This window comes from Acomys russatus, chromosome 30, assembly GCF_903995435.1.
Source record: "Acomys russatus chromosome 30, mAcoRus1.1, whole genome shotgun sequence".
NCBI classification, from domain to species: domain Eukaryota; kingdom Metazoa; phylum Chordata; class Mammalia; order Rodentia; family Muridae; genus Acomys; species Acomys russatus.
Window position 1 is genome coordinate 13369643 of NC_067166.1, and position 15621 is coordinate 13385263.

Sequence of the window (15621 nt, forward strand, 5' to 3'; positions counted from 1 at the left end):
CATCTCTCATCTGCTCTGACCTCACTTACCCCTCCACCACCAGGAGTGTCCTATGTGACAAGGACCCCATTCCTGTGCCTTGCCCAGCCCTGCCATTACCTTCACCGTGTTACCAGTTCATGGATAATGTATGCTAGCTAATAGTTGCTATTTTTCTAAATAAAGATCTGTTTATGGGTCTTTCCGGTCGATGCGATTGCTGGAGGTTTGTACGTGGGGGAAGATGAAGGGGCAGGACCACAGGCCTAGAGCCATGGAGCTCAGCAGAGCTCCACGTACTAATTTACTGAGGTGGGTGAAGAGCTGTCACAGACATTACAGCATTAACCCTGGTCACTGGTTCTCAGAGTGAATCTTTGGGCCCCTCCAAACTATTTGGGGTTCTCATGGAAAAACAATTTTTTTAGACCTCAACCAAATCTATTAAAATCAGAATTTCATGGGAAAGCTATATTTGAGAATTCATTTTCTATAAGATTCCTATGTGGGTTTACACATCCTCAGGATTAAGAACCACCTCTGTAGCTGCAGTTAGGTTTCTGTAATTTGGAGATAGAAAAGTACGGAGAAATTCAAATTCCGTGACAACCTTATTATATACAGAAGAAACCAAAACCATCTCCAGGGTCTCCAAGTGAATATGCCCAACATGAACCAAGTCCAAGAGACATTCGTGCATGCTGAAGACCCGTGAGATCGAGACTCACACGGCTGAGCATGAGTGAGGTCCCGTGCACACCTGTCTGCCTTAGAGATAATCTAGGCCAACGACTTCCTGCTCAGGGTCAGGGCACTCACTCATAGGGGATGCTTCTGAAAACAATGTGGTCCAGGAGTGTGATCTGCTCAGCCAGCTCCATGGCGGACAAAGACTCAAAGCACTCGGCCTTCGGACAGTCTGCCTGTAAGAGAAGATGAAGGAGTGAAACACAGTGCATCTGCGGCGCACAAAGACCTTCCCTAGAGCCTGTCTCTGAAAGAAAACTCTGAACTATGAAAGCCAATGATGACATCACCAAGCGATTGCCAGAGCCTGTGTTGAATGGGGGCTCCTTCTCACACAGCTTCAGAGGCAGACGCATGATCCACCACGGAGGTGGCTGCACGTGTTTGCCCACTTCAAGGATGCTGTGGCTGAACTTACCATTTGGATTATATCCTCTAATTTTAGGTGGATGTCATCTTGATCATCTTGTGAAAGAGCCCTAGAAGGAAATATATAAAACATTCTTCATGGGTATAAAAAAATAAATGGATATACCAGGACGCTACGACACGATACACTGCTTTCCTTGATTGGGAAGTGTGAGGGTTCAGGTGAGGCTGTGAGGGGCATCCTCTTCCCAGCTGTGGGCAAAGCTGGAAGTGCATACAGCAGGAGCAGGCAGGCCTTCCTCTTGCTTTTCAGGGATTTCTCTCAACCCCTGTGTTTTTAAGCTTCCAAGAGGTTAGCTTTTAGTCTTGAATGGATGATACAAGACTCACTTAATACCCAAGATAGCATTTTTCAAAGAAAGACAGTGCTTTTGTATTCTATAGAAATTCTGAGTCTGAGAGAATTAAAGTGAGTGGAAATTCCACTCTGGGCCAACCATTCGAAGTTTTTGAAGAAGAAGTTGTAAGCACACACTGGGCATTAAAATATTTAACCAGTTCCAAGACATATAGCTTGTAAGGTTGTTGGGCAGTGGCGGGAGTGGGGGGGTGTGGCGGGGAGGCTAAGGCTGGCTCTTTTTGTGTGCTTATCCTGGGCAGGGGAATTAAAACCTTGACCGTGGCCAGGGAAGCAGATCTTCAGCCAGCCCTCCCCGCTTCCAAGTCCATTCCCACAATCCTACAGATCATCTGCCTCAGTCTCCCTCTATCTCCAGTGGATCACACAGCTCTTCCCTCTAACACCCCCTTACCCATCCTGTTACACACACACACACACACACACACACACACACACACACACAATGACATAGACAAGTGCCTTGTTCAGCTATCATCAGAGAAGCTTCCTCCTGCAATTGAATAGGCAATTCTCTGGAAATGTCTTTTTTAATTCTCTTAAGAACAAGGTCTCACACTATGACCCAGGCTAGCGTGTAACTCAGAATGTAGCTCACAATGGCCTTGAACTCATGACAATCTTGCCTTAGCTTCCCAAGTGCTGAGATTGCAGGCATGAGCCATCATGCTCAGTTTTAGAAATGTAAGTAAGTCTTGGGCAAAGGTTTTCTTCACAAACAGGGCAACTGATCATAATTATGGTTTGTTTCTGTTGGGGAGGGGTCAGTAAAACCCAGGATACATTGTCATAGGAAACTTTTGCTTTACTAAAAGTACATTATTTTATTTCTTTTTAATGATGCCTACATTTGTTTTGTGGGGTTTGTGTGTAGGTGCCTGCCCAGAGGATCTGGAGTGACAAGTGTTTGTGAGCCACCTGGGGAAGGTGCTGGAACCCAAACTTGAGTCTTATCTGCTGAGCTATTTCCTCAGCCACAACTTTTTGCTTTAATATCATAATGCAATGTAGGCTTCACCGTATGTTTTGTGTTTATATATTACTGGAATGTGCATGCATTTCTAACATCATGAATAGGTTTAAGTTTTTATCCCCCATTAATGTCAGCTGTTCCTCATCAGATATGGAGGCTCTGGCTCTGGTCCCGTCCCCACTGAAGCAAGACTTGCTTTTCACCTCCTAACCCCTGAATTCTGGTTTTGATTGACATAAAAGGTTCCTGCACACCCTATAAGCGAGCAATATAATTGATTGATGGACTATGTATTTAATATGAAACACCAATGAGCATAAAAGGAAAGAAAGAGGTTATGTTCTATGAGTGCAAACTTTTTACTTCAATATAGAAATAAAATAGTCTAAACATAGAGCTAGGAGCCATTATTTTCTGCTCTGACACTGACCCCCCGCCCCCGCCCACACACACACTTTTTCTGTGTGGGAGACATAGTGATAAGGCCCCAAGAAAGTGAAGAATGACACAAGTCCTGCAGGTTTTATTTAAGCCATGTCACCCTGATAGCAGGGACTGTTTTCCTCAAGAGTTCTCAGAATATTTGATAAGAAGAGCAGCTGCTGTAGTACGGGTAACTGTGGTGCAGGCATTATTTCTGTCAACCTCTTTCCACCATGTTAAATCATGAAGTCTTCTAAACAGCATGACTGATGAATGAAGAAACGAAAGTTCAGCCTGGTTAAAAAGCTTGGAGATTCTAAGTGGATAAAGACGAGATTGGATTCCACCGCCACCTGCAGAGGTGAGACTAGGTCTCTGTTCAGTGGTATCCTTGCAAGCTGTTCATAAATATGTCTGTTCCTCGTTGGCTTTGTGCTTTTGTGATTGGATCATTATTCAACAATAGGAATTGACATATGAGGCCTGATATATAATAAATACCTGGAACGGTAAATAGGATTCACTGAGCTCACTAACTGCACTTAACTGGTTTCTCAGGTCACCTCTTGGAACAGACAGAAACCTCTACCTGTTGGACAGTCTTGAGGAATTTGTAGCTGAAAGGCCTTATATTGGCCAAACCTGACAGCTCTTCCTATCGTGAACACTAGCATTTCCCTGGCAGCTACTTTGTCAAATGTCTCTAAGGACATAAACTTTCAAAATACAGTTTTGAAATGTCAATGGTTTTAAATACAAAGAGCATGACAAACTATCTACATTGTAAGAAAATGAGCAGCAGTCACCCCTGGGCATAAGCAGTCACCCAGTGACGTTGGGCCCTACCTGAACACATAGTTGTAATTCTGAACTCAGGAAATAGATCACTTAGATGTTCTTAGAATACAAAATATATGTTTTCTAGGTTGCCCTTGAAAAATACCACAAAATAGGCAACAGAAAACAGAGATGCGCGGAATTCTGTAACAGAAGTCTGAGGCCAAGATGCCAGCAGCAGCATGTGTCTCTAATGTCTTTAAGGAAACACTTCTTTGTGTTTTCTAGTTTGAGGTCCTCTGCCAACAATCCTTGGTGTTCCTTGGCTTGCGGCTACGTAAATCAAATTTCTGTCCCCATCTCCACATGCTACTCTCTGTACCTTTTTGTCTTCCGTGGCCATCCGCCTATAATGACATCAGTCCCATTAGATTATAGCCTCACCTCCCAGGATGCCCCCAGCTTAGCTGACTGTGTCTGCAGTGACGTTATCCAAAAATAGGGTCATATTTTGAGGTAGGAGAGGTCAGGACTTGAACATGTCACTTTCCCAATGGGGAACACAATTAAACTTTCTACAGCTTCTACCTCACAATGGTCTGGCTTTGGAAACTTAACATGGAGTCAGGATGACTTCCTGGTACAATTGCTAAAATACCACAATCTCGTTTGGTATTGCTGCAACAGGGAGGGACTTCCAATAACATGTATTCTGAGCTTAATGGATTTCTCTGCATATGTGCCTTCTATATAATTTACTACACCTAGGCACAATGCAGACAAGTGTGGGAGAAACAAGGGTCGCTTCCAGCCTCTAAGTGAAGAAAGAATTGAAAACCAGAGTGGTGAAGGAATAATAGGCCCTAGCAGATATATGCCAGGCTCCCCACTCTCAAGTATGAGCAGAACATGTACCCATGGGTGAGCTAGGAAGCCATAACTGAAATGTCCACATAAAACCATTGATGATGTTCCCTTCATATAGAATGAACTAGAAAAAAAATGCCCCCCCATCAGTTCATCTGTGTGAATGTGGAGCATTACAACTATGGACAACACAAGTTTCTAGTAAGGTCCACCAAGTCCAAGTCTTCATCACATAGACACGTCAGGTTCATATTTCACCCAACCTCATATGGGGTCGTGTGTGGGACCTACCTGACAAGGACAGCTTAAGATAAGAAGTGACTGGAAAAGCTGGCTAGCATGAGCACAGCAAACAGAGGGTCATGTATCACAGTACTATACAGGCATGCTGGCACTTTCACGGGAACACTATCATCCCACCGCAAAGCTGAGGTGATGATCCAGAATTCGTACTCACAGGCAGAATAAAAAGTTCTCCACAATGCTGGCTGATTCATACCAGGAATCCCCAAGGGCCCTCTCTTACCATGTGGTTCTACAGAAAGTATCAGCACATGAGTTATGCCTACAGTCCAAAGTCTCTCTTGCACAGCAGACCCCCCAAACGGCACATACTCCATAAGTACTATGCTATACGCACATACCATAAGATGATAGACCACACTTTGCGGCCAAGCACACAGCCTCTGATGTACCCTCCTGGTCTGACAAAGCCTATTTCTGGTGAGCATAGGCCAGCTGCTCTGGCCTTTACCTCAGGATGTTCGCCGTGGCCTTCCTTTCTTGAGGAAGAAGGTCCGGGTCTCGAAGAACTTCTTCTAGCAAGTTTAGAACATTCATTTTGAGTTCATTATTGAGTTCAAAGTCCTATAAAATAAAATGAATCTTTTGAGATCTTCAGTTCAGGGGTTAGCTCTGTGTCCTATGACACCATTATGCAGGTTGTTTCCCCAGAAGCCAAGTATGAAAGAGAAATGTATGGTCACAGCTCCCTACTGCATGCTCCTTGTGGTCCAGACTTGAGGAGTCTGGGCTGGAGCTGGGCTTTTATATTTCTGAAAGCCCCCTAGGAGATGAGAGCATGTATCCAAGGTTGAATACTGCTGCCAGTGGGACACTCATTGGGCCTGGTCTCCAGCAGCCATTATAAACCCACCCAGCTTCCTGTCTCTAACTCCTCCACCCCCCACCACATCCTACCTCCAACACACACTGGATCACAATGACTGGACTCAATGCACTAGTTCAGTTCCCCAGAGGGGCATGTTATTTCCTTGGCTTGGAACACTATGTCCCTCCCCAGATGGATTCACATTTATCTCTCAGGCCTTGGAGTTGACAACGTTCCCCTTGGAATCCTTAATTGGCACAGCAGGTTGAGCGCTCCTTCTCTTGTGCTCTGTGGAGCACATAACTCACTATTATCATAATTTCATGTGGCATACTTTAAAGACAAATGCAGTTGCCTGGCTTTGTACTGGATCATGAGTAATATCTGAAACATGCACGTAGCAGTAATTTTAAAAATATTTGTGTGATTAAAATGTGTTATTAATGTGGTAAATTGAATGAAAATATGCTAAGGTGATTAATATCGCTGTGCTCGTGCATGAATCTACATAAGTATTCTAAAGGATAAAAAAATAAATGATTCTCAGAAACAGATGTGCCAGAGACAAGAGTGGTCACTGATGGGACAGAGAATGAACAGAGTTAGGTAGACTGGAACATAATAACAAACAATGAGAGTGATGAAGAAGAAATCACTAGAAAGAATGGTGTGAGGCATGATTGATTCAAAGAGGGAAGTAAGGGTGGGTGAGTGGGTGGGCGGATGAGTTGGTGGGTAGGTAAATGGATGGATGGATGGATGATGGTGGATGGGGGAGTGGGTGGGTGGATGGATGGGTAGGTGGGTGGGTTGCTAGATGGCTGGATGGGTGGAGGAATGGGTGGAGTAGATGGATGGATGGATAGATGGATGGATGGATGGATGGATGGATGGATGGATGGATGGTTGTTTTGGTGGGTGTGCGGGTGGGTAAATGGATGGATGGAAGAATAGTGTGTGGGTAGATGGATGGGTGGATGGTAGCTGGCTGTGTAGGTGGGTGGCTGGATGGGTGGAGGAATGGGTGGGTGTGTGGATGGATAGGTGGGTAGATGGATGGGTGAATGGGTGGTTGGATGAATAATGGATAGACAGATAATTAGATATATAGATACATGATAATAGATGAATGAGTAGAAGAGTGAACTGTCCTTTGTAGAAGAACTATAATTTGGAAGATGGAGGAATAAGTGAATCAGAAAATTCACCACATTCAACCAAATCAGTCATAACTGACTCAGGCAAGGATCATGAATGGATGCCAAAGTGGCAGAGCACGTGGACTGGTGAATAGTATTGACCCTCTTAGGAACCCCCTCACTGCTGCTCATTTATCACAAAAGAAGAATTCGGTGGATGTCACTAATGGTTCCAGCCACAGCAACATCAAGGTTAACACTGTGTACATACCAAACACAAATGTTCATCTAATTGCGAAGAGGCCTTGACCTATATTCTTTTGAAAATGTAAATGCCAAGAAAGACAAAACAAAACAAAACAATGAATGTTTCCAGTGTAAAGAAAACCAAATGCACAACAGCCTAGGACCTGGATTAGAGTCGTATGTGGAACACTGTATCAGGGATACACTATCCTGGATGGAGAGTGAAAGAGCTCAGAGTAGAAGTGACTGCTATCAAGCCTAAAGATCTGAGTTCAAACCCTGGACTCTACACAGTGGAAAAAGAGAAACAAATTGTCCTCTGGCTTCCACACATGTGTGTGCACACATGCACATGCGCACATGTACACATAAACATACACATAATAAAGTTTTTCCTTAGATTTGACCATTTTGCTGTTGGATTGTCCTTGGGTTGTAAAGGATGAGGAGGAGGTCAGAGAGAACATATATAAATATGCTGACTCTAGGTGTATGCCACTACACTGCTTTATTCTAGTAATTTTTCCATTGATTTGAGACTTTTCAAGGTAAAATATCAGGGGACAAACAGAATTAAAATGTGAGTCAGTGGCTCCTGCATTCTCTATGAAGGGATTTCTGACTCACTATCTCCTAGCAGCATGCTGGGACTGTCAGGTATTGAGAACGAACTAGGGCTGGCTGCCAGGCCTACACAGGGAGACCTCACTCACATAGACTACTAGTCTGTGTGTGCAAACAGGAGTGGTTGGTACGCACATAAATCTGTTACAATTATTACAGTGCATTCTATTATAATATCTTGTATGAGTATATTATTAGCTGAATTATATGTTGTTATTATTATTATAATTACATTTTAACATTAAAGAAAATGATTCTGAGGAATTAACCTTCTGAACCATTCAAATGGTTGGAGACCAACATCGCTAATGGCAGTTAGCTGGATAAAAAGAAAACAGTAAACTTTTACTGCATATAGTAAGTTAGGACCAAAATGTCCATAATTTTATGACTTGTAAATGATTTTTAAAATCTAACCTAATTTGAATGTTTGAGCATCTCAGTTCCATGGCAAAAGGAACAGTAAGCTATTCTCAGAACTTCGCCTTGACTGTTGTTATCTCATGGGAAGCAAGAGCCACTGGGGCCTGAGGGCAGTGCAGATGTTAATACCAATTCTATGTACTTGTTACGTCAACCTGACAGAAGCTAGACTCATCTGAGAGGATGCAACCTCAACTGAGAAACTGCATCCATAAAGTTGGGCTGTGGGTAAGCCTGTATGGCATTTTTAAAAATTAATGATTGGTGTGGAAGGGCCCAATAAACTGAGGATGGTGCCAAGCCCTGGGCTGGTGGTCCTGGGTTCTGTGAGAAAGCAGGCTGAACAAGCCATGAGGAGTAAGCTAGCAAGCAGCACACCTCCACGACCTCTGCATCAGCTCTTGCCTCCAGGTTCCTGTCTTGTTTGGGTTCCTGTCCTGACTTCCTTTGATGATGAACTTTGATGTGAAGGAGTAAGTGAAATAAACCCTTTCCTTGCTTTTGAAATAAGCCCAACTTGCTTTTGGTCATGGTGTTTCATCACAGCAATAGTAACCCTAAAACTAAGGCAATGTCTCCCTTACCAACATTAAACAATATGTTTCCATGAAATGTTTACCTGCTTAGGGTCCAGCAGCTCCTCATTATGTGTTTTCCTCTTAAACTGTGTGCACGGATAAGCTCGTTATAGCTTGTTGCTGTTTCTCGTCTTCATCCTACCCCCACTCTCATCTTAAGGTAGAAGCATTTGTCTTTCTAAACAGTTCATGACCTCATCTGCTTCAGTCTGTACACACTACCAAAGGAGTTTGAGACCATCAGGAGTCTATTTCCTTAATGAATATTTGATATATATATCAGTGAGTCTTTATGTAGCTGTGTTGAGACTCTAATGATGCAAATAACCTGATCACCACAGACAGCACAATTAACGTGAAGGACACCAGTCTTCTGTTCAGGCCTTGCTGAGACCTAATTAGTGATTAGCTAGCAAGCATCCTTGAGCAGCTGCTGGACCACATCCCGGACTCCACAGAGGTTGTTCTGAGGCCTCAGGACAGCAAGTGTAGAAGGTCTCCTAGACTCGGCGGCTGCCTAAGGTGCTGAGCATAAATGATGGATAAGGGTGCAGTCCTAAACAAGCCACTTACACAGCTCGCGGGACACTGCAGAGGAGGGGATAGGAAGAATACAGGAAAATGGGGGAAAGGGCAGTGAAGTCCCAGCCTCTGCATACAACACAACCAGGATAATCGCAAAACTCATAGCAGCTGCAATGACTCGCACTGGGCCTGCACAAGACTGGCTGTTTCAACAGTTAGTAGTGGGTGGGCAGGGACCGTGGATGGCTCGTGGGACCCCACCCCTTACTGATGAACTATAGGCAGGATAGCCTCGGGGTGGGGAAGTGGGGAACTACTGTCTTTAGCTATGTACCCTCTGGTGAGAACACCAGAATTCAATGGATAGTTCCAATACCAAGGCCACACAGGAGGCCCTTAGTAGAGCCCAGAGGAAGACAAGCAAAACAAAAGAACAAGAGCTTAGGAAAGAGATGGGCAGGGGACAGGAGGTAGGGAAGGAATGGAGGGACACAAGAGCATGGGAGTAAGAGCAGTGCAAATACATCATATCCACTCACGAAACTGTCAAAGAGACAACTGGAGTAGTAAACAGGATCCTTACACGTGACTTGGACAAGAAAAAGTAATTTTTAAAAACTTAGTAAAGAGCAAGCAATCATCATATAAACAGATATTTTATTATTGAGCTACTGTTAAGAGGTAAAGCAAACCTAACGTTCTTTAATAAAAATATTTTTAAATGCAATTTTACTCTTCTGAGCTCCATGGAAGCCAGCCTGAGCAGCCCTATAAACAGGCAAGGTGGGCAATCCACGGGTGGCTGTGTGAAGCATGATGTGTGGTTATATTTGAATATTTCCTCTCTTGCAACGTGGCTGATACAAACAGAATCTCTGACACCTCATCCAAACAATGAGTTTTCCCTCTTGCGTTTGCCCACATCTGCCCACATTTGCCCAGGGTCTCTACCAGGAAGTACCTTATGAACTCAGTTGTTCTCACCAGCTGGGCTGTGGAGGAGACAGGAGTCAGGGGCCAAGTTCTCCTCAGGGGCCAAGTTATCCACCTCCTCCATCACAGTGCATGGGCCACTGAGGCTAAGAGAGGGTGAGCACAGAAGCAAGAGAACAGGTTCCTCATCTGACTCCTGTAACCTGTGCTGTTTAAACTCTCCTGCACATGGAAGTCACCAGGGCCGTGTCTGACACGCAAGGTCTGCTTCAGCCATTTGGAGAGATAGGGAGACTTTGGGATGTTGTTTTAGAGTCGTTTTATTTTATGCGTATGAGTGCATGGCCTGCATGTAATTATGTGCACCATGTGTGCATCTAGTTCTCATCAGATACCCTGGAACTGGAGTCACAAACGGCTGTGAGCCACCACGGTGGATGCCGGGAACGAAACCCTGGCCCTCTGCAAGAGCAGCAAGTGCTCTTAACCACTGGGTTATCCCTCCAACTCCAAGATTCTGTTTGTAACAAGCTCCACAGTGGCCGAATTTGAGGATCAAAACTTTGCACTACTTTTGTTTTACTTTTAAAGCTGAAACCTTTGAGGTACCCATAGGATACTGTATTATTCACAAATGAACACAAAAAATACACAATTGGTCATTGAAAAGTTTCTTTTTAAAAGTATAGGTTATTCTTTCTAGTTGAAAAGAAATCTAAATAAGGAAGGTAAGGCATTTTCCCACTGTTTAAATCCAGTGATAAGATATTTATAAATCTGGCTGACTGCATTGCATCATAGAAAGTTAATTTGGGCTGCATTTTCCGAGCCTGGCCTCATGTGTAGTAGAGCTAGTTTTCCACAAGATGGCGCGACTGGGCCGCTGAGCTCTTGGAAAGTAGCAGCCCTGGTTCAGTCCTGGTGTCCAGTGAACTGCAAGGGAGCAGGGATCCAAGGAAGTCACAGACTATTGCGATGATAATTGCTTCCACGTGATCCTCAGACCCCTCCGCTCCAAATTAATGAATCACAGGTGTAGACACAGAGAATCTTTAGGTTAAAAAAAAAAAGTGAAGGCCACGGGAAATAAATATAAGGTATTTAAATTTCAATCTGCTTCATATTCTTTCAACAACTGTTGAACAAGTCAATATATACAGGTGCCGGCGAAGGCAGAGCACAAATCCAGGTGGATGGGCAGATGGAGGAAACACTAGCTAAAGACGCGGAGCACGGGCTTGAGAAGGGGACACGGGAGCAGAGGGGGCTATACTATGCTCTGCTGAGGCTTGGTATCTGTGGGGGCTGGAGACACAGCGTAGGAACCAGCGGAGAGATCCGGGCGTGGTGGCGCACACCTTTAATCCCAGCTCTCGGGAGACAAAGGCAGGTGGATCGCTGTGAGTTCTAGGCCAACCTGGCCTACAAAGTGAGTCCAGGACAACCAAGGCTAACACAGAGAGACTCTGTCTCAAAAAGCACCCCCCCCCCCCTCAAACAAAAAAAAAAGAAGAAGAAACGGCAGAGGGCATTGAGATGGGAGCTGGCGGGAGCAGGTTACAGTTCACAGGCATGACTGTGGCACACAGCAGACCCTGACTCACAGAGATTGTCAACGGATGGTGTTGTGACCCGCAGAAGAGATGAGACTAACGATGGCTGGGACCCAGACTTGCCCACGCTAGGTAGAAGTTCCAGCTTCAGCCTTTAAGACCTGTCTTGCAGCGTTGGGTCCACACAGCTATTCCCACTGCAAGTGCGGAAAGTCCAAAAATGCACAGAGCCAGAAGTTCAACAGGCCACAAGAAGCAGACCCGGATCTGGATTCCCGTAGTGCTGGCCAAAGGCCAAATTTTTATACCGCACAGTCCAGCAGAACAAAGCAACTGTGTGCCCACCACTAGCGTGGCTGACTTGGGGATAGTAGGCTGTGATGTGAGTGTTGGTTGAGTCTGGAACTGGTTTTCGCTTGCCCCCAGGAATCTTCCGGTACTGGTTCCAGCCTGAACAAAGCAGTTTGCATGAGTAAGGTTTACTCACACAACCCCAAAGTCATCTGTGAATTAGGCCTGGTCACATGAGGTTGTAACCCCAGCTACTCTGGAGCTGAGGCAGGAGGACTGAGAACTCAAGGTCAGCCTTAGCTACTGAGTGAACCTGGAAGGTTGCAAGGCCCTTGGCTCAAGCCCAAGTGCTAAAGAAAGGAGGAGGAGGAGGAGGAGGAGGAGGAGGAGGAGGAGGAGGAGGAGGAGGAGGAGGCGGAGGAGGAAGAGAAAACAAAATCTGTGAGTCAGTAAGTTAGGCTGCCCGGCGCTGTAGTTAGGTTAAGCATTCTGAAAATCACATTCATTCTTTTGAAAGAGCAGGCCAAATGAAGTATATGCTACAGGTGGCCAAGGTGACTCCAGGGAACTGGCGGGGGTAGGGGGCTGGGGAGAGGGAGGTGGGGGGAAGGGGGGCAGGGGAGGGGGTGGGATCTAAACTACACATGCTTCAGGGAGAAGGAGAATTATGACAGTGAGTTTCTCTGTTGTAGTCTAACAGTGGCCAGAGATTTTTTTTAAAGTGAGGACCGTGCAGACTACAGCAGATCTGCCCAAACAAGATTAAAATCATAAACAAAGCTCCATAAAGCAAGTTCTTGGAATGTGACGATGGGGCTGTTGGGATTCAGAGCCAGGACAAGTGGCTGAGGTGCCTGTTTAACACACCAAAGCAGACCTGCCTGGCCTCCATGTTCTGCCAGCATCCCTCCGTCCCTACCTGAGCATTTGAAGCTTTCACTAGATAATACAAGCCCGGATGTGGTGACCCACGCCTTTAATCCTAGCACTCCAGAGGCAGAGGCAGGCAGATCACTGTGAGTTTGAGGCCAGCCTGGTGTACAAATCAAGTCCAGGATGGCCAAGATAATATAGAGAAACCTTGTCTCAAAAATACAAAACAAACAAACAAACAAACACAAAAAACTAGATAATCCAGATATTTTTGCCTTTCTCTCTCTCTCTCTCTCTCTCTCTCTCTCTCTCTCTCTCTCTCTCTCTCTCTCCCCTCTCCACCCCCCTTCCTTCTCTCCTCTCTCTTCCTCAACATGGTGAATTCCCTGGCCTCATTCCTAGGGACTGGTGGACCTGCCCAAGAGCTGACTCCAGTAAATCTGTCTTTATACTTTAGTTTGGCTTGAATTGAAATGGAATTCCATCTGCAGGGAATGCCTATCAGGGTCCTAAACTTAGAGACGGGGGCTAAGGCTGACAGTCAAGAAAGTGAAAAGTGTTCTTTAACTTTCAAGATAAAGAATTTAAAATGTGCTGTAGAGGTGTTAGATTCGGGTCATTCCGTGAATAGGGAAAAGATGCCGCTTGATTTCCTCGGGATACAGGCTTGGGATGGTCCTCTGCAGTCCTCATAGTGATGAAGTAAAGTGAAGGCAATGCACCTTTAAGCCAACTATACTTTTCACTGTGTCCATCTCATGGCCTGTGGGCGGCATGCTGTGAACAGAGCCAACATAGCATCACAAACTCATTAGAAATATTGTGAGTTGTTGTTGTTGTTTTTGTTGTTGTTGTTGTTGTTGTTGACCTGACTATAGATCTTGAGCATGAACTTTGCAGATGACAGCATTGTGTCACAATACAACGCTGACATCAAGCATAAACCATCAAAAGGGAGGCACGATTGGTAGAACTTTAAAATTGAAAGCCAACCGGAGGAGGGGTTGTCCTGGCTAAAAGCTGGGGGTGGGAGCCACGAAAGGACACCTGCTCACCTTGCTCCACTCACTCCTGTCACCCTCTGGCTTGTCTGTGATCACGTCTCCAGACAGCACTGACTCTGTATCAGCTCTTCCCTCTGGAGACACTCACCACAAAGTACATGGAATTCCAGGTTCCCCCCCACCCAACTACAGAGGAATGCAAGCAGCCTCCTCATTTGCGTAATAAGTACAAAGCGCCAATGGGAAAAACACAAGGAAGGACAAGAAGTTTGAAAGTAGATCCTGCAAAGCCAGAGCACAGTACCTCTGCTTTTCTCAACACACGGTCAGCATTTACTAGTCACTCTTAACTGGGTTCTTGAAACTGCTAAGACGAATGGCACGTAGGGACCCCATGCATGACATCTCCTAGGAGCCTACAGGCCAGGTACTAAACTCCAGGCACAAGCCCCAGACCTGTTAGATATGGCACCTCGGCCCTGGCTGGACCACATGCACTTCTTGACTGAGTAAGCATAAGTCCACGAGAGGACAGGTGGTGATGAACTGCCGAGATCTCAAACTGATGACTTGGGAGACAAGTTTAGCAGGTGTGAAGTGGGAAGCACTTGGAAAAGGCAGAGTACGAAACGCAGACAGATATTAAAACAAACAAACAAACAAACAAAAAACACCAGTTAGAGGAAAACGGTAGCCATGACACCAGTTCACCAAAAAGGAAAATGTCGCCTGGAAAAGCAATACTTCATCCATTTTCTGGCGAATCCCTGAGTTTAAATGACTTCTGAAAGGTTAGCCTCCAGCTCTCAAATAGCTGGAGGTATCAGAATTTAGAGATAGCACCATACAACTCTCTGAAGTAGAGAGCTCCCAAGCTTACCTACTTTTAGCCTAAAATAATCAGCCTGGTTAAAAACTTGTATTGGGGAGAATTTTTCTAAAGGCAGGATTTTCTGTTAGGGTTTTAGCAAAGTGAGTGATGTGAGCCAGACAATAACAAAGACAGGAGGGAGACAGTCTAGAAGGGCTGCTTCTAATTCCATTATTTACACTTTTTACTTGAACAATGAACGGCAGTGACCTTTGAACTTACTTCTTATATAAACCTTGGAGAGCCACTAGGAGAGGGTGTGATCTATCCATGTAAAAAGGCTGATGCAAGGAGTTGGAAAAAATTCATTTCTTCCCAATAGGGAAGACACTCAGTTCCCAGGAACGTGGCCCATGTAGTGTTGTTGATGTTAATCCCTAAGGAAAGATGATGCAGAGAGACTAGGAGCTCAAGGTGTCGACATCTGAGAGTGATGCAAAGATGGGGAGAGGATACAGTGAGAAGGACAGCAAGTGGGACGAGCCAGGGGCTGAGCAAGGCAGGAGATGTGTGAGTTTGAGGTTGGCTCCCGGTATCAGGATGCTTGGCGGCCCCAGTCCAAGCAGAGCCCATGAAACAAGGGTCGATGGCATCATGGTGCATGTCTGGCCATCATTCCCACGGTGAGGATGTGGCTGCACCTCACAGTCTCCAGTTAACCCTCCAAGGTATGTCCAAGAGGGATTCTGGGAGTAGGAAGATGCCAGTGAGGAAAGGGAAGCCTTCCTCCCATGGCACCTCATGAGAGAACAATCACATAAGAATCTATCAAATTCAATGTGCTAATTCTTACTGATTTCTTAGTCAATAAAATCCATCGACAAAAGGTCAAAGGGTTCTTAACAGGTCTATGGGAAACTAACAGTATTTTAGAGAAAAGAAAATGTGGCCCTCCAG

General features: G+C 45.1%; 1 protein-coding gene across 1 annotated transcript in view; it reads right to left on the bottom strand.

The window, feature by feature from the left end:
• Positions 1-15621, bottom strand: part of Rasgrf2 (Ras protein specific guanine nucleotide releasing factor 2) — a 199813-nt gene that overhangs the window by 8342 nt on the left and 175850 nt on the right. Inside the window, exons 19-21 of the mRNA XM_051172267.1 lie at positions 5308-5420; positions 1145-1205; positions 799-902 (exon numbers count right to left, since the gene is read on the bottom strand). Of these exons, the coding sequence (XP_051028224.1) occupies positions 799-902; positions 1145-1205; positions 5308-5420 (278 nt within the window). The remainder of the gene's footprint in view (positions 1-798; positions 903-1144; positions 1206-5307; positions 5421-15621) is intronic.